This window comes from Lycium ferocissimum, chromosome 3 (genome assembly GCF_029784015.1).
Source record: "Lycium ferocissimum isolate CSIRO_LF1 chromosome 3, AGI_CSIRO_Lferr_CH_V1, whole genome shotgun sequence".
NCBI lineage: Eukaryota > Viridiplantae > Streptophyta > Magnoliopsida > Solanales > Solanaceae > Lycium > Lycium ferocissimum.
Window position 1 is genome coordinate 61,726,800 of NC_081344.1, and position 24,707 is coordinate 61,751,506.

At 35.7% G+C, this 24,707-nt stretch overlaps 3 protein-coding genes across 3 annotated transcripts; all 3 read right to left on the reverse strand.

The window, feature by feature from the left end:
• Positions 1-72: 72 nt before the first annotated feature.
• LOC132048965 (uncharacterized) lies at positions 73-18,851 on the reverse strand. The gene is made up of 22 exons (XM_059439645.1): positions 18,603-18,851; positions 18,218-18,312; positions 14,734-14,965; positions 11,480-11,621; positions 9,910-10,064; positions 8,099-9,379; positions 7,690-8,014; positions 7,306-7,567; positions 6,988-7,204; positions 6,347-6,708; positions 6,116-6,229; positions 5,742-5,862; positions 5,337-5,464; positions 4,416-4,484; positions 3,801-3,888; positions 3,652-3,727; positions 3,315-3,388; positions 2,971-3,078; positions 1,953-2,120; positions 1,764-1,858; positions 1,582-1,662; positions 73-796 (listed from the first exon to the last, which is right to left on the reverse strand). Exons 1-21 carry the CDS (start codon positions 18,849-18,851, stop codon positions 1,611-1,613), a joined length of 4,413 nt encoding a protein of 1,470 aa, XP_059295628.1. The 3' UTR covers positions 73-796; positions 1,582-1,610.
• A 78-nt stretch (positions 18,852-18,929) lies between these two features.
• LOC132048966 (uncharacterized) lies at positions 18,930-19,469 on the reverse strand. The gene has a single exon (XM_059439646.1). It carries the CDS (start codon positions 19,467-19,469, stop codon positions 18,930-18,932), a length of 540 nt encoding a protein of 179 aa, XP_059295629.1.
• Positions 19,470-23,629: 4,160 nt separating this feature from the next.
• Positions 23,630-24,333, reverse strand: LOC132050349 (protein transport protein Sec61 subunit beta). Its single transcript, XM_059441579.1, has one exon. It carries the CDS (start codon positions 24,209-24,211, stop codon positions 23,900-23,902), a length of 312 nt encoding a protein of 103 aa, XP_059297562.1. The 5' UTR covers positions 24,212-24,333; the 3' UTR covers positions 23,630-23,899.
• Between the last annotated feature and the right edge of the window lie 374 nt (positions 24,334-24,707).

Consider the following 24,707-nt stretch of genomic DNA (forward strand, 5'->3'; position numbering starts at 1 on the left):
TTGGTTACTATAAAAGTCATCTACTAATTAATCAAACAAAATATAGTAAAGATAGGATAGTTCTCTAATGATTTTGTTAAATACCTTTATGTAAGGGTGTATAAAATATTTAAGAGATGGACAATATTGACCAAAGAGGCAAAGACGTTGGTGTGCTTACCTTTCAACCCTTTTTTTTTATTTTTTATTTTTTAGAGTCCTTTTTGTTGATTTGGATCATTTCTTTGGAAGCAATTATTCCTCCTGTTTTCTTGTTTCCTCGTTTTTTGGCGCCAAAATTTCTCTAAAGTCCCTGTTTACTTGACGAGCAGAACTAAAAAATGATACTAAAATCATGGAAAGACTTGCTAAACAAAATATGCTAAATACCATTTAACTGACCTCTAGAACCTCACAAAATAAAAGCATCATATTAAGCAAACAACTCAGTAGAACCCACTAGAAATAGAAACATTTCAAAGAAAATTGAATATATTAAAAAATATAAATAACAAAAATATATTCTATAAAAGAAAAGTTTAGTCCAATAAAAATATCCTCCAAGTTCACCGATATAAAAGACTTGCTAATTCACATTCTAGTGTTGCTAAATAATCTGTACATATTCTTTGCGAAAATATAGTAGTATGTATTTTACGGAACTCCCAAGTTTTTTTTTTTTTCACACTATATCCTGAGATAAAATAAGAGTCCCATCAGGTAAGTGCCACTGTCCCAGATCCCCTTTTGTCTTTGCACGCCAAGAACCATTAGGTTTCACTTCAATTTCTGTAACCAATTCTCCACAAGTTTGCAGCTGTTCCACCAAAGCCAAAAAAGAAATACTCCATAAATAAAAATGTGAAGCTTTTTTCACTATCAAGATCACTTAAAATATAACTGCCCATAATTGGCGGAATTAGTAACCCAAGATAATACAACTAACAAATTAAATTACATATAAAATATTTATATTGTCCGTGTATATAAACTCATAAGGGGGCTAAGATGGTTAAGATCACAAGTAGGGGTGTCAAATGGAAATACTCCATAAATAAAAATGTGAAGCTTTTTTCACTATCAAGATCACTTAAAATTTGGGTGGGATAATACAACTAAAAATTAAATTATATAAAATATTTATATTGTCCGTGTATATAAACTCATAAGGGGGCTAAGATGGTTAAGATCACAAAAGTTATATGATTATTTTATGACTGAAATGTGCTAAAAAAACGAACCATAACCCAACTCGTCCAATTCTTAGTAAGTTATAATTTGTTCAAGTACCTAATAATTTTTTGTTCTCTTCATTATAGCTAAATGACACATCAAACAAACAAGAAGTCTTTTTAAAAATATTGATAGTTTCTCATGGGTCAACCTACGCTACATATCAGCCCAGATTTTAGATGGACTGAATTGGATGGGTCAAAATGGGTTGAGCTAATAAATGAGCGGGTCATTACAGGTTGAGCAGATCATATTTTCATGGGCTAATTTTGCCATCCCTAGTAGCAAGTTATAAATATATGAGACGTGAATAATAAATGAGAATAACAAGGTTGAAACATTGTGATCACAAGCAATAACAACCCAAACCTGAGAAGTGATCCGATTGAAATATGGATCTATAATGACATGATCCAGAGAGTAGTTCTTGAGACAGACGGGGCATTGCCACTACATGAAATGAACAACATTTGTGACTACATATATCAGACATAATTTTTTATCTGAATTAAGCTGATAGAAAAGGGTATCAGATGCTTGCCTTCCTCGACCTTTGATTCATTTCAACAAAGACTTGAAGATCAAAGCAGCCCATATGTACGCAAGGCTTAAATCTTCCGGCAATGTTCATTCTTGAACCACTCAGCTATACATGCATAGATGCCAAACGAGAAAATCATATACTGCAGTTAGCGCGCTGTGTCACAAAAAGGCTATTAACAACTTGCGCATTTGCTTACAGGGCATCGAAGATTGACAGGAACAAAATCAGCAACCACAGCTTCGAGGTCACAATCGTCACTGTCAGCATTTTCAGTTGCTGTCCGACCACCAACACAACGACGAACACGAGCAAGAGCATCTTCAAATATCTCACCATCAGGCTCCTTAGGTATCATGTTTAGAATCTAGATAGAAAATATAAGGTTATTCAGACACCATAACAGACTCAATAACTTGTACATGTCCATTATTAATTAGTCAACCTAGATGTAAAGCCATTAGACACAAGTAACACAAAAGGAAAATGCTTTCCATGAAAAATGTTTTCTAGGAAAATAAGTGAGTTTCTTACTTAAATTTATGTGTTTTAAGTAAAATATTATTCTAAAAGTATTTGTATATAACCTAAACAAATACAACAGGAGGTGGTGTGTGGTGGTAGGGGGGTGGGGTGGTGCGGATGGAGGTTACGGAGATAGGGTGAAAACGAGGTGTGTTGAAGGGTGGGGATGACACAACCAATGTGGAATGACACTTATGGATCTTGTTTTCCTTACTTCTACTAGGGAAATCATTTTTCTCATTTTTAAGAAACTTGTTTTCCTAGAGAACATATCTTTCAAAATATTTTGACCAACCAAACATGGAAAAATTGGAAACATTTTCTGGAATACACCTGTGGACTACGCTCAAGAATCAAAGTAGCAATCAAACTATCTGAATCGAACTCAAAACATAACTAAAAACATGTCCGACAAACAAAACACGGTAGACTAGTCATAACGTCAGACACTGCTTATCTGGGGTAGAGATAGTACACAGCTCATAGAAACACAGTATGTAGCTAATGGAAATGCCATAAAATAGGGAAAATGACGAGAAAAAGTAATCATATACACAATAAATTGTTCCAAAATAAAATTCCTAACTTCTCTGAAATACTTAATACGATATTACTTTTGAAACAAATAAGTTACCTAGTGAATTAGAGAGTTTTCCATTTCAAAAAGAAGCGCAGTAGAGAGATTTGACTACCTGTTGGATAGTACGTCGCTTTACAAGTCTAACTCCTAAGCAAAAGACACGAGCATCGCATCCTGTTAATAAAATCTTGTTCATTCCGTCTCTGAAGCATCTTGTGATCTGTCAAAAAAGTAAGAAATAGACTTGAGAAAAACATTGACGAAATCAAAGGCAGTTTCATATGTATCTTAATAAGAAAACCAAGATATGGCAAGTACCAAACATGAAATAAAATTACATCAAAGTATAATCACACAGATTTGCGTTGGCAAAACACGAACAACACATATATGAACAACTAATCTGCCCCTCCCAAAAAGTTGAAGACGGTAGGGTATTCGCAACTGAATACTCACTATTGCACCATCATCTCGGCTGTTTGCACCCAACAATTGTGAGCTAGGTCTATCTATGCAATGCACTGGAAACCCTGTTGTTTCAGAAATAATTGAAGTTACTGAACTGGCCGAAAACTTTCTAACAAAAATTAAAGGGGAACCAGTTTTCTCTCATGTTTATGGAAATTGTAGTTCTCGGAGGAAGACAAACAAGAATGAAAGATAACAAAAATACATTTAAGCTGAAAAGGGTCCAAATGAAAAGTCAAAGACAATTTTACTAGAAGCTGTGAGTTATACGACAAATTACAGGAAAAAAAAATACTTTACTTAAGCAAGACAGAATAGTGCATACCGTTGACCTGCAAATCAGCATTCTGAGGCCACTGCATCCTAAATTGTACCTTGTCGTTCAGAAGCATGCACCAAGCCTGAAAATGTTACGAAAGAAGATCATGAATACATAGCAACTATTTGAATTCAAGTAATTACTCAACCAACAACCTGAAGATCGTATTCCTGTTTTGCCAGTAAGTATCTTCTGGCTCTACTGAGTTGGAATGTTTTCTCAATCCTCTCTACAATGTTTGTGCTGCAAATTTGCAAATGTAACAACTTAATCACAAACAGGTCCATTGCCGCATCACCAGTATAATGTAAATATCATAAGGCAGTAAGTTCACCATAAACGAGCAAAAAAGGCAAATCCAAAATATAACATAAAGAGGACATAGAAGAAGAGTCATAGTATATAGTCATGCCTTGAAAGCAGATACAAAATTCTCCTAATGAACAAGAGCAGTTTGTTTATATGTTTACAAAATTTATTAAAAGAACACTCGTTTAGCCCCAAAAGAAAGCCATTATACTAGTATATGGTTAGTCGAATATATTTTTCTTGGGCTAAGATTGTCAATGCATTTTTTAGAGGCTTTAACTATAATAAACTGTAATTTATAGTACATCTTTCTACGTAATTTCTAAATATGCTTGTTTTCAAAAGTCTAAGAAATCAACATCAAATGCTCAAGGAATTAACATTGAAAACTTAAACCCAGCCAAGAACAGTAACAGAACAATTTCATGGACAGTGTAACAAGGTACAGGTAATTTACTCACCCATCTGCTGGAACACTAGTAAAAACCAACTTCACCGGATATAAAGGGTTTTCTATCATCTCCCAGAACCTGCATATAGACATATCAATCACCGAATGTCAAAGCATTTACAATTCCATATGTAAGAAACGAGTCAACAACTCAACGTGTCACTTAAGTATCCATAAAATGAAGCGTTGGCTTTGAAGAGTCTAATAAAAACTCAGCTCTTTTATGATTTCATGATCCCCGATTACTGTTAGCACCCACATCTTGTGTACAAATCCTTACATATAGCAAATTACAGAGGAGATTTTTTCACTTATTGCTTCATTCTCATGCATAACACTTATACTTCACATATAATGAAGACTAAACAATAGCTCATTTGAGATAGAAGACAAAATTTGATAACAGGTAACCGTGACGAAACCAAGTCTAACAATTAGCTGAAAAGAAGTGGAGTCAAGAGAAAGCCTAAATGTATCTAATTCCAATGCTTGGACATATCAGACCAAAAACATGGAGATAAAAATCTGAAATTGCACTAACTTGCTCTATTGAACGGAATAATCAGCAGTCTGTTTATAGCTAATGTTCTGGCAAACAAGACGGGGACCCGCGGGGGGGGGGGGGGGAGGATTTGGAGGGGTAATAGGCGATGCAAATCCCTGTTCTTCTAATTTCCTCTTGTCTACTTTCTTGCTCACGCCAATGCCTAATAAAACAGTTAAGAAATCTGCATGGGCTTCTACCCAACCCCTAGTTGTGCAACCCCAACCACCAATTTGTTTTTTGGGGGGTCGGGGGAGGATAATTGAGTACGCATGACTCCATGGACTATGACCTTTAACAGAGAAAACAGAATGGGCTTGCATCAAAACATCCCGTGTTTTAGAAAATCTGATAAAGCGAGCTAAACAGAAATTAAGTGATACTTACGGGTCCGCACGACTCAATCTGCACAATTCGCAATAAAAAGTTTCAGGAGGATTTGGCGGAGCAGCCCCCTCGATGGGAATAATGACACAATTCACATGTTGCCATGTGCGGCATCTTCCATCTTCACACTGCATGCGAGATTCTGTTATAAGACAAACAAGTGCACTGAATAGCAATTTAACATAATGAGACGGACCATCTAAATAACTTGACTTACCTTTCCAGTAGAGGCTTAAATTAGAGGAGATAAACCTTATGCAAACTGAAAATACTTGGTATACAAAAGCAACTAGACATTTTCTTTGATGAGAGGAGGATTTCCTCAATCAAGGCAATCCACAGAAATATTTATTCCTGCATATGTTTCTTGCTCATAATTAAGGCAGAGGAGCACATTAGTAAAACCTGAATCATTGTTTCACTTCGTGATGAGCTTCCACAGGGACATCGAATCTTCATCTGGTAAGAATCTTCAATTTCCTCTATTAACTTTACACTACAGCTATCTGAGACAACTTGCATTTTTCTGGAAGAGGCAAGAAAATATCACTATCACAATACAAAGATATTTCAAGTGAAATATACGAGGGAAATAAATCTCACTTCGGCTTCATCTATGTTCAGAAAGGCAAAATAAATCAAAAAGAAACACATCCTACCAATGAAACGAAGAAATAAATACAAGTTCAGTTCTCTGTAAAGCTTTATAATAGAGACTTCTCTCTAGTTTTTTCTCATAATCATGAAGCATTTGTCCATAAAGAAGAAGCTTTTAGTACCTGAAACTTGGTGCCAGTTGATGTGCCAAGTTCTTCTCAAGGTCACTTTGAGCGGAGTTCTTTCTTGAATCATCATTTCCATCACTTGGCCAAGTCATTGGAAGTGTTAAATTTCTATGAAAAGATATGAAGCCTTGTAATGTCAGCTTCCGTATCCGAAAATGTCAGTATACTTAGCTTTTTTAAGAACAAACGACAAGACAACAATTCAGAATTAAGAAATGTATGTACCGCTCCACAAGCTTGCATTTGCAGCAATTCAACATATCGATGGTATAATTACCGAAACGGATGTCAAGGACCTTTGCCAATTTTGATATCTGATGTCCTGGTAACATGTCCCAGAATTTTAACACTTGAAAGTTTGTCAAGTTCTCTAGCAAAATATCTACACTCCAAATTAATTTTAGGTGCTTAACACTGTAGATCTCCAATAGTTCAGATGAATTCCCGCCCCTGTTTCCGAATAAGCTGTGCTTTCCTGGCTTGCGCCAACCACTTGAAAGCTTCTCCAAAAGGGAGATCACTTCTTTACGGATCTCTGCATCTTTAATTCTGGCAATGGATTTTGAGAAATCCTCACTAAAGAGAACCTGTTATTTCACCAAATTGTAAACAGAATAAAAGAATTAAATCCTGTAAAGAAGGAATATCAAACACTTACTAGCAAAATCCAAATCCAACAGACTGTTTTTCAGTCATCAATATTCAAGAAAAAAAAACATTAAAAAACAAAATACTTTTCGCCTACTAGTTTTAAAACAGTAGGTAGTTTCTGCTTAGGGAGGAGTTATGGGAAGGCCTTCAAATTTTTCATCGTAACTAATTGACTTAAAGAAAAGATCGATTATAAGCCAAATGAAACAACATACCTTCCACTTGGCTGTTCTGAATATAGGGGAGTCCATGCTGAGTAATGTTTCAATCTGTCCAACCTCAATGGTAGCACTCAAAATTGCTTGAGTCAAACTTTTGTCTTCATTAGCATCAAAGAAACAACCCCGAGCCTTGGAGTCGATGACTAATTGCTTCCAAATGGAACCACTCTTCACCAAAGTTGTGGCATTCCCTAATACCCAAAGGCAGAATCTGCGTACAAAGCCAATGAAAGAGCATGCTCATCAATTATCTTATCACTGATTGTAATGTTCAAACACTTTGCATAATATTGTTGTCCAGTAAATTAGTACCTTGCTCGAGTCAGTGCTACATTTGCTCTCTGATAACTAGAAAGGAATCCCACTAATCCACTTCCATTACTACGAACAGTGGAGATAATAATCACATCTTCTTCACTGCCTTGAAAACCATCAATAGATCGTACATTCACTGAGAAGTGACTGTTGACATCTGTGCGATATTTCTGCCCAAGTTTTTGTTGAATCGCAGAAACTTGAGCCTTGTAAGGAGATATACAACCGACAGAAATCTTTCTCCTTGAAGTAACAGAATCTGTAATTCACAAATGAAATTAGACTTGCCAGCACAATTGCCATGCTAACCGAAATATAGTACTGAAAACAAGAAAATTTCATCATAGGCATAGATGAAGTCCGTGACAGATAGAGTATTACCTTTATAAAGGTTGGCAACGATCTCAGCTATGACATAAACTTCTGCCATATTTCTAGTACTGTGTTTGTTATCATACTGCTCTTTTCCATTGCTTATGTTAATAAAAGAATAGGAGCCAAAAAAATTTCCTTTAAGAAATCTCTTCTCATACATTGCTTTTTGAACATTCGGACCATCCATAATTTTATTTTCATAGAACTCTCTGTTTGGAAACAAACTTATTGCAGGATGCATTCTATACTGAACATTAAGAAGGTGCTTCTTGTGCCCCACAATTACCAGCCTCTCAAATAAGCTCCTTCCAAAGTCAGCCTTCTCACAGATCTGTCAATAATGGACACTTTGTCAATGATCTAAGAGCAACAAAGTCATAATTTCTAAAAATTAATAAAAATATAAGCGGAAAACCTTGCTGTGAACCATTGCAGGCAACTGTTTCTCATCCCCAATGAGTATGGCATTACGGAGACCTGGGAGCTGTAGGGGAATAGTGGTCTCACATTCCTTCAGCTGAGCTGCTTCATCAATTACCAACATCTCCAGAGGCGTCATTCCTTCTGTGTACAATTTCGATGAGCTAGAAGCAGTGCAGAAAATCAGACATGCACCTTTCAGACAAAAACCTCGAAAATCAGTGATATTTGGAAGAGAGATTCTCTCACTAAGAGATTTCAATACTTTGATGCTTTCTGTTTTAGTTGCACATGTATTCGCCAAATGTCTCCCATTATTCCCAGTACGGAACAGTGTTCCAAGAGTTTGAAGCATCTCAAGAACTCTGATCATATCTTTAGCTACTTCTAGTGGAATGAAAGAAGTAGGCAGATAAGTGTACAAGCTCGTTAGACAAAATGTCAACTGCTCATGGATCATTTTGAATTGACTTATAACAAACTCCTCAAATGTAAAACTACGGACTTGTTTCTTGTTTCTTGCCTCCCCCTCATTCGAAATGACCTTGTTCGCTTTGCCAACCGATCTCAAACTTTTATCATCATTTGATATCTTCTTCTCATTATCTTTTAAAGTCTGAATGACGAATGTTTTCCGCAACTTACTCTTCCTATTCTCATCTAGTCCTTGATTATTTATACTTATCGTTCCTTGCTCTTCCTTTGCAACATCATTCATGCCATGTTCCTTATTTTCTTTTACCAAGTATTCACGGTATTGCTCTTCAGGATCTTCAAGCAAAGATATCATGGACTGTATACGATTTTTCCACCCCTGATCAGGAGACAGAGAGCTCGCAATAGCAGCAAGTCGGTTATCAAGAAATACATCGAACAGATCTTCATGATCATCAATCCCCATTCTTTTTCTATTACCAAATAAAACTATGTCTCCTAACCCATAAGTGTCATATTCCAGACCATCCTGCACTAGTTGCATCACCCTCTTTATAATTCCCAACACAGCAATGTTGGTGGGAGCACAAGTCAAAGTTCTGCATTTCATGTTAAACAGGAGATAAAGTAAGGAAGCAACTGCTTTTGTTTTTCCAGTTCCAGGAGGACCCCAAATTAGCTTAACAGCATTCTGGTGACCACACTCTCTTGCAGCAATGCAACTTATAACAGCCTCTCGTTGCGCATCATCTAGACCAAAGGAGTCAATGGTTGTCCTATGATTTGATATGGCACTAATTTTTGTTTCATTGAAGGAGCAAAGAGCGCAATTCTCCTCATCCTGCAAATCAGTGAAAATTGTAGATCAAAACTGACAGGGAAAGTTTCCATAAAATATTCCTTTCAGAATGACTACAAGAGTAAAAGAGAGAGAGATTCTCTTACAACACTTGGATCAACTTTCAACACAGTCCTAATAATGTTCAAGTTGGCACTTTCCGTGTCAGAATTCAAAGCTTTCCATATTCGAATACTTGTTGTCAAATTAGAAAGGTAAACAATGAAAAGACTGTCTCCTTGTTCACCCTTTTCCCTGTCTGGTTTTTTAAACAGGATAGGCCTCGAAGACAGGATTGTTATCCTGTTTGAACCTTCATTTTTGCCATGGACGAATGCTATGAGAAATGACCTTTTTGGCCTGTTCAAGTCCCCAGTGCTCTTCGGCCTCACATCTGATAGTGCAATCAGATCTCCGACCTCCGGTTCATATGTTTTTCTAAATCTTTCTCCCTCGATAGCAATGTTCAACCAAATGTTGTAGTATAAACCCTTGGGTGGCTTATAATCTGCCAATATTTTGACATCAAGTACCTCAAGTGCAGGGGATTGAGAAGCATTTGTCAAGCCTGAGAGCAAATCAGCATGTGTTTCTTCTATTAGTGGACTGACGAATGACTTGAAGTAATGATCAGTTGACAAGAATGTCTCTGGAATTTGTTTAACCTGACAAGTATTAATAGGACTAGCTGTTTAATAAATCGCACATAAACGAGACAACGACAATATCAAAATATGAAGAAAAAAAAACACAAAAATCTTTTTGGAACAACTATGTTTAACAAGGAAGAAAACAGCTATCTCCAATAACATAAATATGCAAGTCCTTACTTGCAACCGGGGACACGATGGAAGGCGCTTTACTTAATAGGACACGAGATGCAAGCCCCAAAGCATGGGGCACTACATGGATCTTTTAAGGGCGCTCGTGGATACGTAGATACTCCAATGAACTTGCCACAAATTGACATACTGGCAGCGGATGCAAGATTTTTACTAAGAGAATTCAAAATATAAATGAGTAAACATAAGTGGAAGACATGGATATTCAACGCCTACTATGTATATAATTTTTTACTTTGTATATGTAGTTAATTGTCTTTACGCATTCACAACTCAATTCCAGAGAGAGAGAGCAGCACCAAAATTTCCACATAAAGCAACAAATATCACTCCCTCACAGTTCCCCCAACAAATTCTTTAAATACAACATTTCCCTAGACAATCCAGAATCTGGATAATTTGACCTGAGCAACGTAGACATTAACTATGCCTACACGGCTACACCTCTCTTTCATTTTTCTTTTTCTCCTCTCTCGTTTTCATTCCGCTGGGAATGCATACAGAAAAGGAGGCATTTCTATCTTTTTTACCGCTTAATTTGGATCAATTTAACTTCACTGAGTGTCGAGCGTTTATCGGAGACAACCTCCCTACCCCACCAACCTCACAAAGGTAAGTATAAGGTCTGAGTACATACTACCTCTCAGACCCTACTTATGGGATTACAATGGATATGTTATTGTTATTGTTGTTAACTTAACTGACTAGTGAGTTTAAGAAGTGGTTTAAAACAAAAATATGTGTAATGGACCAAATACCACTTAAATAGTCTAAAAAGGAAAGTAAGAGAAAATAAATTGAAAGGAAAGAAGTATTTTATGATATGTTACCCCCTCCATCATAATTTTTATCCCACTTTCGGCTTTTTCTTTGATTGCGGGTTTTTTTTATATGCCTATTAACTATTTTGAATTATTAATATTGTGACTTATAGTAGATCGCTTACCTAATTTTCAAATATATAAACTTTATTTTAAAAAATTTAAAGATTCTATATTGAAATTCATGATAAAAAAAATAAATATATATATATATATATATATATATAAAAGATTCTCGAAATCCGAACAGTGTCATATAAATTAGGACAAGTATAATAAAATGACATAGTAATATAAAAATGAAAAATACATAAAATATTAGAAAGTTTAACAAAATAATTAAGAATCTTGCTATAATTTAAAGCATTACTTCTAAATTCTAATCTCGATGAAATTAAACTTCAAATAAATTTTAGTCATAAAAAGCAACTTGCACATACAGCACAACTCCACATTAATTAAGCACTTCCATACATGCAAATAAATCAAGCACTTGCTGAGGTTATTAGTCAGAGAATATTCCTTAAAGATAATTATTTGAAGGTAATTATTCTTCAAGACTCCACAAACATTAATTAGACCCTTTTACCAATTAAGTAAAAATATAACACATGCACACCAATAATACGTGAAGATATAAAGTAATTAGATTACCTTTTTTTCAGAAATATTGACGTAAAATATAACATCTTGCAAACCAATAATAGGTAAAGATATAAAGTTATATTACCTATTTTCAGAAATTCAATCAGATGTGATTTAAAACATAGAATGTATGATACTAGAATAAAACTCGAGTTGCATTAAGATCAAGGATTAGCTAAAAAATGTCATAATACTCTGGGACCCCTTTGAACTTGACACCTTCTATTCCATATGTATACCTGAACTATTATGTCTTGATTATACCTTTGAACTAGACAATTGGATAGCATTTACCTCTTGAACGCCAACATGGCAAAAGGCAAAGGCGGATCCAGGATTTGAAGTTTATGAGTTCCCAGCTAGGGTTGCTTACCGGTTGGTTCGGTTCGATTTTGTATGTTATCGGTTTGATTTATCGGCTATCGGTTTATGATATTCGTTATCGGTTCGATTTATCAGCTATCGGTTTATGATTTTCGTTACTGTTAGCGGGTCTTAACATTTCGGTTATTGATTTAACCAATAAAAATGTCTTTAGGAGCTAACAACTCGGTTTAACTGATAACCCAATAGCGACAAACCAATAGCATAATTTACGGTTCAATTCATTGTTTAAACCGAAATTTACCAACGATCTCAAATTACTACACAATATAACTGATAAAGGATGAGCACTGATATCAATATATATTTAAGAAGTAACAAACCACTGAAACACAACATATATATATATCATGACACTGATTGAAAAAGGTTAAGAAAAATTATATACCATATATGAGGAAATCTAGAAAAAGAATGAGAAAGAAGAATGGAAGGATCTAGCAGTGGCTAGCGGCAACTACAAAATGAAAGAACCGAAAACATTAGCGGCAACTACAAAATGAAAGAACCGAAAACATTCTGTAAAACCCTAAGCTTTTTTTACTTTTTATTTATTTTTGGTTTTAAAATTGATTTGGACAATTGAGATCTGGGAAAAGTAATACTTTCAGCAAGTTTAAATTGGTGTGGTTTCATTTTAGTTTTGACTTTTGGGGTTTTTAAAAAAGAAAAAGAGATAGATAAGGCCTTCGTGCCTGGTTGTTTGTTTAAAATGAAGTTTAAAAATTTGACCAGGGGAATCGATCATTGGCCCTAATCAGCTGAGACTTAGCAGGTGTTGTATCACCGCGGAACCAACAGTGGCTTTTGGTAGTGGGTTCCTAGCTCAAATTTACTTATATTTTAAAGGATTTCACATTATAAATTCAAGGTTCGGGCGGGAACCCCCACCGGACACTGTAGATCCGCCCCTAGCAAAAGGCATGGTCGATATTAGTCATATAGCCACTTTGGTGTCAAATAGTCATAAATGTACAATTCAGAAAAGTATATTTCATTTACATAGCCAAATTAAAAAATTACAATCTTGTAGCCTTACAAGCTATAGCCCAATTGCTCAAAACTTAGTTTGTTCAGCATCTCACCATGACCATTTCTGTAAGTTCCCATATCTCCATTTCACCTACCCTCATATCATTAGTTTGATAATTTTTTTCTTATTTTATTTTGTTATTATTTGAAGTTAAACAACTCATATACATTCTTATACACAATTATATACTAAAATATACATTCTTATACACTGGTGTATATATACAATATACAATATTATACAGAGTCATACACAATTATACATTTCATAAATGTACAATTCAAAAAGGTATTTTTCATTTACATAGCCAAATTAAAAAATTACAATCTTGTAGCCTTACAAGCTATAGCCCAAATGCCCAAAACTTAGTTTGTTCAGCATCTCACCATGACCATTTCTGTAAGTTCCCATATCTCCATTTCACCTACCCTCATACCATTAGTTTGATAATTTTTTTCTTATTTTATTTTGTTATTATTTGAACTTAAACAACTCATATACATTCTTATACACAATTATTTACTAAAATATACATTCTTATACACTGGTGTATATATACAATATACAATATTATACAGAGTCATACACAATTATACATACTTATGCATGACTATACAAATTCATACAACTGTATATATAATGTTTAAACAATATATCTATATTGTATAAGTGTGTATAAGCATGTTTATACATACTTATACATAACTATACAAATTTATACACCTGTATATATAATGTTTAAACAATGTATCTACATTGTATAAGCGCGTATAAACATGAATTATACACATTTACGCTAGAAAACACCTGTTATCCACCATTAAATCTCCATTTCAATACCAAATTCACCACAGCCAAGAAGAAGAAGAAGAAGAAATGCTTTCCATTTTAGATTTCAGATCTAAAAGTTTATCCATAATTTATTAACGAATCTGACAAAAAAAGGATCTTCCGATGATGTGACTCCTTTTTCCCCGACGCCGGGGATGGATCTGGCCGGAAATCATTCTCTCCGGCGATGTTCTCATTTCTTCTAGATCTGGCCGTAAACGTTTGCTCCGGCAATGGCGGAAAGAAATTGAGAAGAAGAAGAAAACTTACTTCATTAGGAGAGATTTTAGCAAAATGGGAGTTGCTTCACTGAGAAGTGTAGAGAAAGGAAGAGTTTTGTTCGCGTGAGGAGAGTGTGTTTTATCTTATTTCATTTTGTCCGAAATTGGGCCATTTCGGGTAAGAACCCCAAATATGGGCCATTTCGGGTAAATAATAGGCCCAAAGAGTCGCACAATGTTATTTTCCCTATATTTAATCTATTTAAGTTATATACGTTGATAGTTGATAGTATAAGAAATTTTTATCCTATGAATATGACTCATTAAAATAGGTACTCTATTTCCTACGTTTCCAAATCAAGTCTTTGAATTACTCCTTGTTATTCACTGGGTATGTCGTCATTGTTGTTGAATTACTCCTTGTTATTGCAGCTAATTAAACTTGATGGTGTAAAAAATGTCTATACTTACACTATCAGTATATATATGTATAAGTTTATACTCACACTACAAGAGTTTTGAGCATGCACTATACGCACGCATGTGTATATATATAGAGAGAGACAAGAAAGACTCTAACCTCGTCTTTGAAAAGATTTTTGCTAAGGACATCAGCGAAAGACCAAGAAAATATCACATCTATCAAGCCTGAAATAACTATTTCTTCAGTTCTTTTCTTCCTTCTACCAACACAATATTCCTCTTTCAAGCATGCTGCTACTTGTTCTTTTTTCACCTCTTCTCGATGTGGAACATTTTCTTGCTTCAATGAAGCAAAAATGGAATCAAGTTTAATCGACATAGAGAATATACTAAATGGTACTTTAGACAAAGTAATATATTAAGCACAACAGCGTCAAATGATCAAGGTATTTTGGTGAAGATAGAAAATGAGAAGTTTTGAGGAAGACAATTATGAGACGAAGTTGGGATAAATTAAGGGAAATGAAACGACTTGCAATTAGGAGACACAATACTACTACTACTACGTATATAAATAGGAATAAGAATTTCAACAATTAATTATATAAGATGCATGCAGTGGAAGAATTAAAGTCATATATGCATGGGGAAAAGCGGTTGTAGGGATTAAGGTTTCGTTTTCTTCGTTAGGTATTGAAGATCGATGAGGCTTTACATTTATCCATCTCATTAATCAATTCTTCTGCTCTTTCACTTCTCATTATTGATTTGACATGCATGCACGAGTGGACTTAGCTGTATACTACTCCAATATGGCTATATTAATGATGCTACCACTACTATGTTTATTTTCATTTCTCTCCCCTCCTTAATTTGTTTCCTTTCGATAAGTCTTTTTTTATGTGATGCAGTGATTGTATACAGACTTTAAGAAAAAAAGAAATATTTATTGGTCTAAACAAATCAGGGATATTTATTTGATTATAAATTTTCTTATTAGTCGTAAAGTCGAAAGTTTTAAATTATTCTAAATATAGAAATATATTATTTTTTAAAAAAATATACAAAAAATAAAAGAGGGCATCACGTAAATTCGTACGGAAGGAGTAATTCCTAGTGTATTTAGTACACATATAAATACACACACAAAATCAAAGATTTCCCTCTAGATATAAGTGTTACTATAATGGAGAGTTTCTACTTTCTAGCATAAAGTTGAGAGTTTGAGAAAATTCTATATACCATAATGAAGAAGTAAATTACTATATATTCTAGTCTAGTTACGGGTTCGAAGTGTATTTTTGCCTCAATATTCAAACAAATGTAGTTCTATTGTCATAAAATCTTTGTATGACCACCGTATTCGGTTGGGGTGAAAAAACAAAACAAATTTGGAATTAGGTGATAAGTAATAATATTCGAGATAACTCAGTTATGATTTTTTTTTTTATGTGACATATCTTAATTTATGTGACACTTTCTTTTTCATGATGTATCAAAATGTTTGACATTCCATTCCTTACCACAGGCACAACTTTCAAATTCAATTATCTATTCGTATTTCGTAAAGCTTGTAGTGTAAGTAATAATGACAATCTAAATGGATATACCATATGTTGAGAGTGATGCAAAGGATCAATTCCCGGTTATAAAGCTAATACAGTACAATCAACAATGGTATATTAGCCAATTGTAAAGTATCATTGACTTTTCGCATAATTCACCATGGAGTAAAAATAGCCTTTTTTATGTGTAACTTGTCATTGGAATATTGGATTGATGATAAAAAATGACGAGTGCTTTTTTCATGTTGCTTTATTGCTTAGTTTTGTGATCCTTCACTGGCACTGTTTCAAATTATATAGCACTTTCTTTCATTTTTAGAGACGTTCCATAATATTTTATACAATTTCGTTAATTATATACTTATATATAACTTTTAACAACATTCAAGAATTTTATATATATATATATATATTTCATCTATCAAACCAAACCTTTTCAACTATAAATTTAATATTTACTTCTGTTAGCCGCTTAGACATGCCGTGCGGAATGTGTCACACACTATTAGAAACAAAGATTTTCCCACCGACACTAGCTGAAAAAATTGTGTTATGAAACATGATTATCCCACCTCATTTCCACTGAATGAGATCACTGGAAAACATCTGGTAGAAAACAGGTTTCCATTAAAATGCTGGGAAACTTCCTAACTTTTCCATGCGAAAACATTACTCCCTCTGTCCCAATTATATGAGAGTTAACCTATTTGGAAAGTCAAACAACAATTTCTTTTACTACGATTTGCTCCAACTCTTTTCATATATTGTGAATTATTATGCAGACTTATAATCTTTTTATGTAGTTTTCAAATATGTAAATTTTATTTTAAAATACTCAAAGAATCTATAGTTGCGATTGAGTAAAAGAAATAGCCGCCTGTCTCCCAAAATAGGAGAACTCTCATATAATATGAGACGGGGGAGTACTATTTTTTCTTTTCTCACTGATCCAACCAAAACATCCGTGGGAATGACCACGAAAAGTTTTCGATGTAAAATTTCAATGGAAAAATAGTGATTTTTAGTAGTAACAGTTATGACAATGATTTGGCATGTTACTCCTTGTCATAGGGCATTGTAGGTGCGAGAAGTAACATGATATTGATGCTAAGGCAAGGGGACTTGGTGCCAAGACAATGTCATAGACAACTTGGTGGTGGCAAGGTACGCTAGACACGAGGGCAAACAATTTAGCACGAAAAATGGTGTCAAGGCGGGTGACTTGATGCCAAGACAACCTGTTGTGCGGCAAAGGCATGCTTTGGCGGGTGACCGGATGCCAATACAAGTTATGCGACAAAGGCATAGGCAAAGTAGTTTTGGCAAAGTCGGGTGCAGCGGGCATATGATCTGGCATGTGCGTTGTGGCTTGTGCACATGCATCGGGCCAGTGGCGTACTCAATTCAAAGAGTTGCAGTCAACTAATGGGGAACTAGTCAAAAAGGTCGATTAGCCGAAGAACATACGCACTTGAGCCTATTGTAATGTGTCACGTTAGCCCGGCCGAACCACGGCGAAATTTTCTTTGCGAGTTTCGAGAGGTGAGGTCAAAAAGGAGTTCAACCGTTCCCTAAATATGGAGTCAATGACTTTGAAGGGCCATTATTGAGTCAAGCAACCGAAACCGAGCAAAGAAGTCACATCTGAGCTAAGATTTTTCATAAGCAGTGTCACCATGTAAAAGAGTGAACAACTGAATAAATCACTATAATGATATCATATTATAAAAAGACAACTCAAATCATATTAATAAAACTCATTCCAAGTACATTATTACAATTCTCCTCGACGAGATTTCATCTTTTGAAAAGTATCCATAATAGCCTCATTAGAAATAGTACTAAATACTTATTTTTCTATATAAGGCACCAAACAACCACTCAAAAGCTCATCATCCATTCGATTTCGTAAGTCCCCTTAATCAACTTCATCGCAGGAAAGCTCTTTCAACCGTAGCAAAAGAGTAACCGGCGTAAAACAAATTTCACTAGTCGGAACACGAGAGGATAAGTTCCATGCTTCTTTGTCTCTACTAGTTTCTTGGAAAAATCACAAAGTCCCTTAAGATCGGAAACCTTTTATCATGATCACGGACATCAACAATATAATTCTCAAGTTCGAAAACGAGGTCAATCCTAGCATGTTTATCAAAATCATCGATACAACTGGCCTAATCTCAATATTTTTTCAATGTTAAAGCTTGAAAAAGAGTCGGCGGGTGCAAGCAAGCCCGGTTCCGAAAGCAAATCAGTTGTCTCCTCATCAAAGCGATTATTGACTTCTTGACGTTTCCAATCAATAATTTTATAAAATATTACAACTTGGTAGTGATGTAAAATAGTATACTCAGCAACTCTCCGATGTGATCTTCCAAGGATAACATAAAACTCATCAAATTTAGGTATCGAAATATCATACTTGATACAAAATTTAGATACCTCATCTATGTTGAATCCCAACCTTCTTCTCTTCGTTTTGCAATTTCTTTGCCACTCCAACAAGTAGCATGGCATTTGCAATGTCTTGCTCTTTCTTTTGAAAAGCTGCATTAAGCTCATTTGTGATTGCTAAAACATTGCACATGAAGTGCAACGTGAAGACAACCTCAAATGTTAAACATGCTTTAAGATATCCCTTTGCCCTACACTTTTCTTCAAAACGGGCATTAACAACAATAGCATCAAGTACATCAATGATAGGACCAAACATAAGAATAATTTTTTTTAAAGGATTTGTAGTGAGATCCCCATCTAGTATCACCGGCTCTAGCAAGGCCTAATTCTTGATTCAAGCCCCTACGGTTTCAAGCTCGCCTTTACGTAACGCTTCTTCAATTTCTTTTGCTTGAGATTCAAGAAGTTCATCTCTACGCTTGAAAGAAGCTCTGACCATATTTAATATATTAGAAACCAACGATAAAAGTTCCCGCACTTCATCACATCTTCTAGAAATCGCAACAAGAGTTACCTGGAGTTGATGAGCAAAATAATGAATAGAATGAGCACCTTTACTTTCTTTTTGTATCAAGATTTTAAGCCCATTTAAATCTCTTTGCATATTGTTTGCTCCATCATAACATTGTCCACGTATATAAGATGGGCTTAAAGAATGTTGAGCAAGTAAACCAACAACTTCATTTCTTAGGGACAAAGCACTAGTATCACGAACATGAATAGTACCAATAAACCGCTCCATTACACTCCCCCTTCTATCAACATACCTCAAAACAATAGCCATTTGCTCCTTACATGACACATCACGAGATTCATCAACTAATATGGAAAAGTAATCATCATTTAAATCCTTCGATATACTTAATGTTTCCATCTTACATGCGGATAATATCCTCGAATGTATGGAAAAGTCAACCGATTATTCTTTGGAGCTTTTTTAAATGCATCAGCAATATTATCACATCATTTAGTATACCATCTAAGAAGTTCAATATAGTTACCTTTATTAAAAGATGATTCGTCTTCACGATGCCCCCGAAATGATATGTTACGACCCAGCCCCGTAGGCCGTGACTAGTGCCCGAGCTGGGCACTCGTACCCACCTATCAATTATAATCGGTCATAACAAACGCAATAAGAACTTATACGTACGTAAAGGCACGACATCGCGCACACATATATATATATATATCATATATACGGACGAGGATATACGGAATACAAACACGACCGAATAGTGCTACCCACAACCCGTTTATGTCTCACAGTTGCACTCCCAAGAGTCATAACGGAATCATATGACGGGACGGGCTCCGCCGTACCCCCGAATAAATATACACACATATAACAAAAGAGTCCGTACCAAAAATGGGAGCTCCGGGACAAGGAGCACTCCAAAGTGGCTGAGTAGGAGTCCCTAAGCCCCGCGGCTCACCCAAACGGTGTACGTACGCAGACGAAACGCGTACCCCGAAGAAAGGGGGGTCGACGAATATGTACCGAGCATGTAAAAAACATAGAATACCGTAAATAAAACCGCAAGTAAAGAGTATGGAACATGAAAACGATGTCGAAAAAAAGCTTACCTGCGAAACATAAATCATGCATGATCATATCATAACGTAAGTAAATAATCATCATATACATATGCATATACATAGCGTGTCCCGGCCCTCTAGTGAGGGACTCGGTGAATGGAATCATCATGTGCCATCCTGGCCGCCATCCCCATATCATCACATCATCACATCATCATATATATATATATAGCGTGTCCCGGCCCTCTAGTGAGGGACTCGGTGAACAATGCAGTGGAATGTGCATGAATGCGTGTCCTGGCCGGGACTCGGTGAAAGACATATTGAGCTTTGCACGAGCGAGTAGTGAGAAACCATATGCACGTAAAATCATTTCAAAGACTCGATGAAACATGTTAGGCGAACCATCGTTTTGAAAATCGGATCAATAGTCGTGTCAAGTACCTTTCGGACATCTCTCGAAACTTATCAAGCCGAACTTGGAAATCATAATTACATATCGAAGCCATATGCGTAACAATACTCATTTCAAACTCGGTAAACAAATAAGTAATCATACTCGGGGGTCGGAATAATAAGCATATTAGGTTCTTTCAAACTAACCGTTAGACTACACGAAGGCACGTCTCGGGGGCCCACGAATACATACCAAACCAATCCGAGCCCACCTATGGAAGTTTAGTGTCATCATACGCTATGGAACCTCCTACGAGCATATCGAGGCGATCCAAGCCCTTTTGTGAGAGTTACGGTCGTACGTAGTTTCGGGATCCTTTTTAAGAACAACTTCTTTAGGTAACACTTGGAATTTAATCATACAAAGGACACAAGGATTAGAACATGACTACATTAAGAATGTAATATTAAGAAGCGAATAAAAGTCGTAAACGCGCTCGGATGTAAGAATAGAATTACCCGTGGCTCGTAGGATATTTCCCCAACATCTAAGACATGCCAAAAAGGAAGGGTGAGCTTTACATACCTCGTCCGTCCTCAAAGCTAATCACAATCTCAAGTCTCGGGCACTCCAAGATCTATATTACGCCAATATGTCAAACATTAGCTATGAGCATTTAGGCATTCAATTCCAAACGAACATCAAATTCTACAGAAAATTGGGCAGCATTTCCCCTGTAAATACAACACCCCGAGAATTCAACTGGGCCAAATTCATCAACAACAACACCAACAACCAAACAACAACATCAATATTCAATTCAAAATGCATTTTAACATTAGTAGCTCTTTTACTCTACCTTACAAATTTTTTAAATTTTTTTGATTGAACAGGAGTTCGAACCCAGAACTAAGGTTTCTTAGCGAATGACAAAAATTAAAGACCACCAATTTGAGAGGAAAAATTAAAGACCACCACCGAATAAGGACAATCGTGCAAATTGCCCCCAAAGCAGTTGGGCAATCAAACCTGCTCTCTCCAGCCATGATAGTTTTGCCAAGAGTTTAAATTATTTTGAATATCATATCAATTGTGGGATGTCAACTGAATTTAGAATAAGGTTCAATCGAGAGAAATGATTTTTTAGCTCTTTATAAACTTTTTTTTAGTTTTATGACTCTTTTACAAGAGATCTTCATTTTCTACACACAAGAGATCTGAAAATAACACATAAGAGATCTGAAAAGGCATTTTTCTTCTATCCAAATTGTAAAAGGATAAGAGATCTCCTTTCCTCTATAGTGAGAGGTTGTGCATTGATCTAGAATGATATTTGTACTTTTTCCATGTACATTGTTCTTGTATTAGTCAATAATACAAGTTAGGAAAAGATTCCTGTATATTGTGCCTTTTATATTACATTGCTGCCAAAAGACAAAACCAAGTCCAAAGGACAAAACTAAGCCCAAAAGGCTCAAAAACTATTCTAAGGGCCGGGAAGGCTAAGTTAAGTGCGGGACCTGACAGCAGCACAGGGACAAACCTGGGGCATAAGAAGTTTACCCCGTGACAGCCTCAGTTATCACTGATACAATACACAAGTCCAATTAACATCTCAAGCACCATCATATGATACACAACAAGAGTGGCACTTCCAATAATGTCAGTAATAATGATAATGCTATTCAAATATTAAGAGAACAAGAGGGCTAGAATTCCTGATTTACTTCATGTCAGTGTACATGTCATAAGCTAGTTACACGAAGCTGCTTTCCAATGAGATAAAAAGCTGATTGATGAGACCACTAGCGGTGCGATAGTTGGGGTGAATGGGAGTGTTTCACCCCTTTAGTGGGTCTATCTGACGTGAATATGATATAATCGAACCAGTGGATTTTGGATACCAATATGTTAAACACAAAAAAAGAGGAACGAGATTTCACTGAACGGAGTTTCTTAGACAACATGGATATCATACCTTCAATAACCTTGCAACTGTTGGAGAATAACTATGAGAAATTCCGAGACTTCTACAACTGTAAAAACCCATAGCTCATCGATATCTTTGTAAAATGCACCAAGAAAACCGGTGCTAGTCCAAAATCAATTCCAACAATCAATTAGAACCATGTTATAACTACAAACTATTACAAGTACCTCTGCATGTGGTGCTTTCTAAAACAAGAAAGCCCCTAACAAAGCCTTGTTGAACAAACAAATGCAAACCATAATCATGTTATACTCTAATAATATGCTATTCAATCTCCTTCCAACAAGAAAAAGAAGCCAATTGAAGGATTTTCAGAGCTCAAGACAAAAGGGCTATGCAAAAATCAAGCAGACAGGGCAAGTAAATATGGAGTGTGGTGCAAGTTTAGCACACATGGACACTAAACAGAGCACCTCCAGAATCATTCTAAGATTGCAACCCCTTTGCTAAAAAGGTATTAAAAGTAACTTCCAGGGATAGCAAGAACATATACCTGGAAGAACACATTACCATGAAACCAGAAAGCTAAAAAAAAGAATTCAAACATATCTATCACAATCTTGTGGCAACTTCATCTTCAAATCATATCACGACGAACTGTGAAGGGGTAGGAAGACTACTCTGGCTCTAAAAACCCTTATTCAATTCATCAATCCACCTAAATAAAATTTAATTCGTTCACAATCGTATCAATTAACTACGAGTTAATCACAAATTATTTAAGGCCAGCTTTTAAGTCCTCACAAGTGAATCCAAATCTTCACGGGGATCAAATTATCCACTATTTTCACATCTGATCATGTATAGTTACCCTGTTTTTTACTGGTCGTAAACCTACCACACCTTTTTTTTTTTTTTGCTCTTCATTGGGATTCAAAACAAGCAATTCTTTGCGAAACATTGACTGAATCAAATTCACAAGCACATGAAAAGACAAACGAATAAATACAGCTAAAACAGATCAATACTCCTTTTTTGGGCAAAGACTATGCATTAGTAATTAGAAAAAACAAACACACATGTAAAACATCCAAAATTCCCTTAATTGGGAGGAGCTTCTTTTATCATCTTCCTAAAACTGAGCCAAATTCAGCCAACAAAAATAAAAAGAAACAAAAAACAGAACCATTAAAAGATTTAAAAAAAAAAACAACCCGATGCACAAAATATTCCGCGTTAACAGGATCCACAAAAGAGATGTGCCGCATGCAAGTATTAGTGGCTGGTTCTACAGCTCGAACACACTACACTAGAGACAACTTTACCGTTGCATAGACATGGTAAAACAAAAACTGAATTAAGAACCCAAAAAAAAAAAAAACTAAATTATCCTGTATGACGTGGCATGATCCGAAATAAAAGATCGTAACCCGAAAAATCAGGGTCCGGATCGATAACGGTAGAATTTTCCCAACACATGTAGAGCAGTAACGAATCCGATAAAGCAGAGACTCATAACAAGCACGACAGTCGGGCTGATTTTAAGACCGGGCGAATCATCGGTGTAGAATCTCAGCATGTTGCTAGCGTTGCCGGAGCCGACTGCGCCGCCGCCTGTGTTGGAGGAGGAGCCGCCGAGTCTGCGGCGGCGCATGCCGGCTGTAGCGGCGGCTGATCCACGTGGTGCGGCGGTGGTACCAGGACGGGTTGTGGAGGAGGAAGTTGACTGGGAAGAAGAGCCTCGCGCCATTGTTTGTGTGTGTTGTTCGGCGTGAAGAGTGATTATTATTTTGATGATGAATGAAATTTTGAGGGAATATAAGAGAGAGGTGGAAGTGTAATGAATGGGAAATTTAGGGAATATAAGAGAGAGAGAGAGTGAGAGTGTAATTAAATGGGAAATTTAAGGGCTGTTAGAATGACGTGTCAGTTTGAATTGTTAAGCTGGTAGTTTTCGTGGATAAACATGAGTGCATAGTGCACAACAAAACAAAAGGCACTTCGGGTCGTTTGGTAGAGACGTATATACGAATAGTATTGAATAATAATAGATTAATATTGCTAGGATTAGTTACGCTAAGGTTATTTTTTATTATTATTTTCTCCGTTTTAATTTATGTGAATCTATTTTTTTATTAGTTCGTGTAAAAACGAATGATTTATTTCTATATGTGGAAACAAATTACCTTTATATAATGATTTATTATAGCCACACAAAATATATGTACCTCATTAAACACCACAAG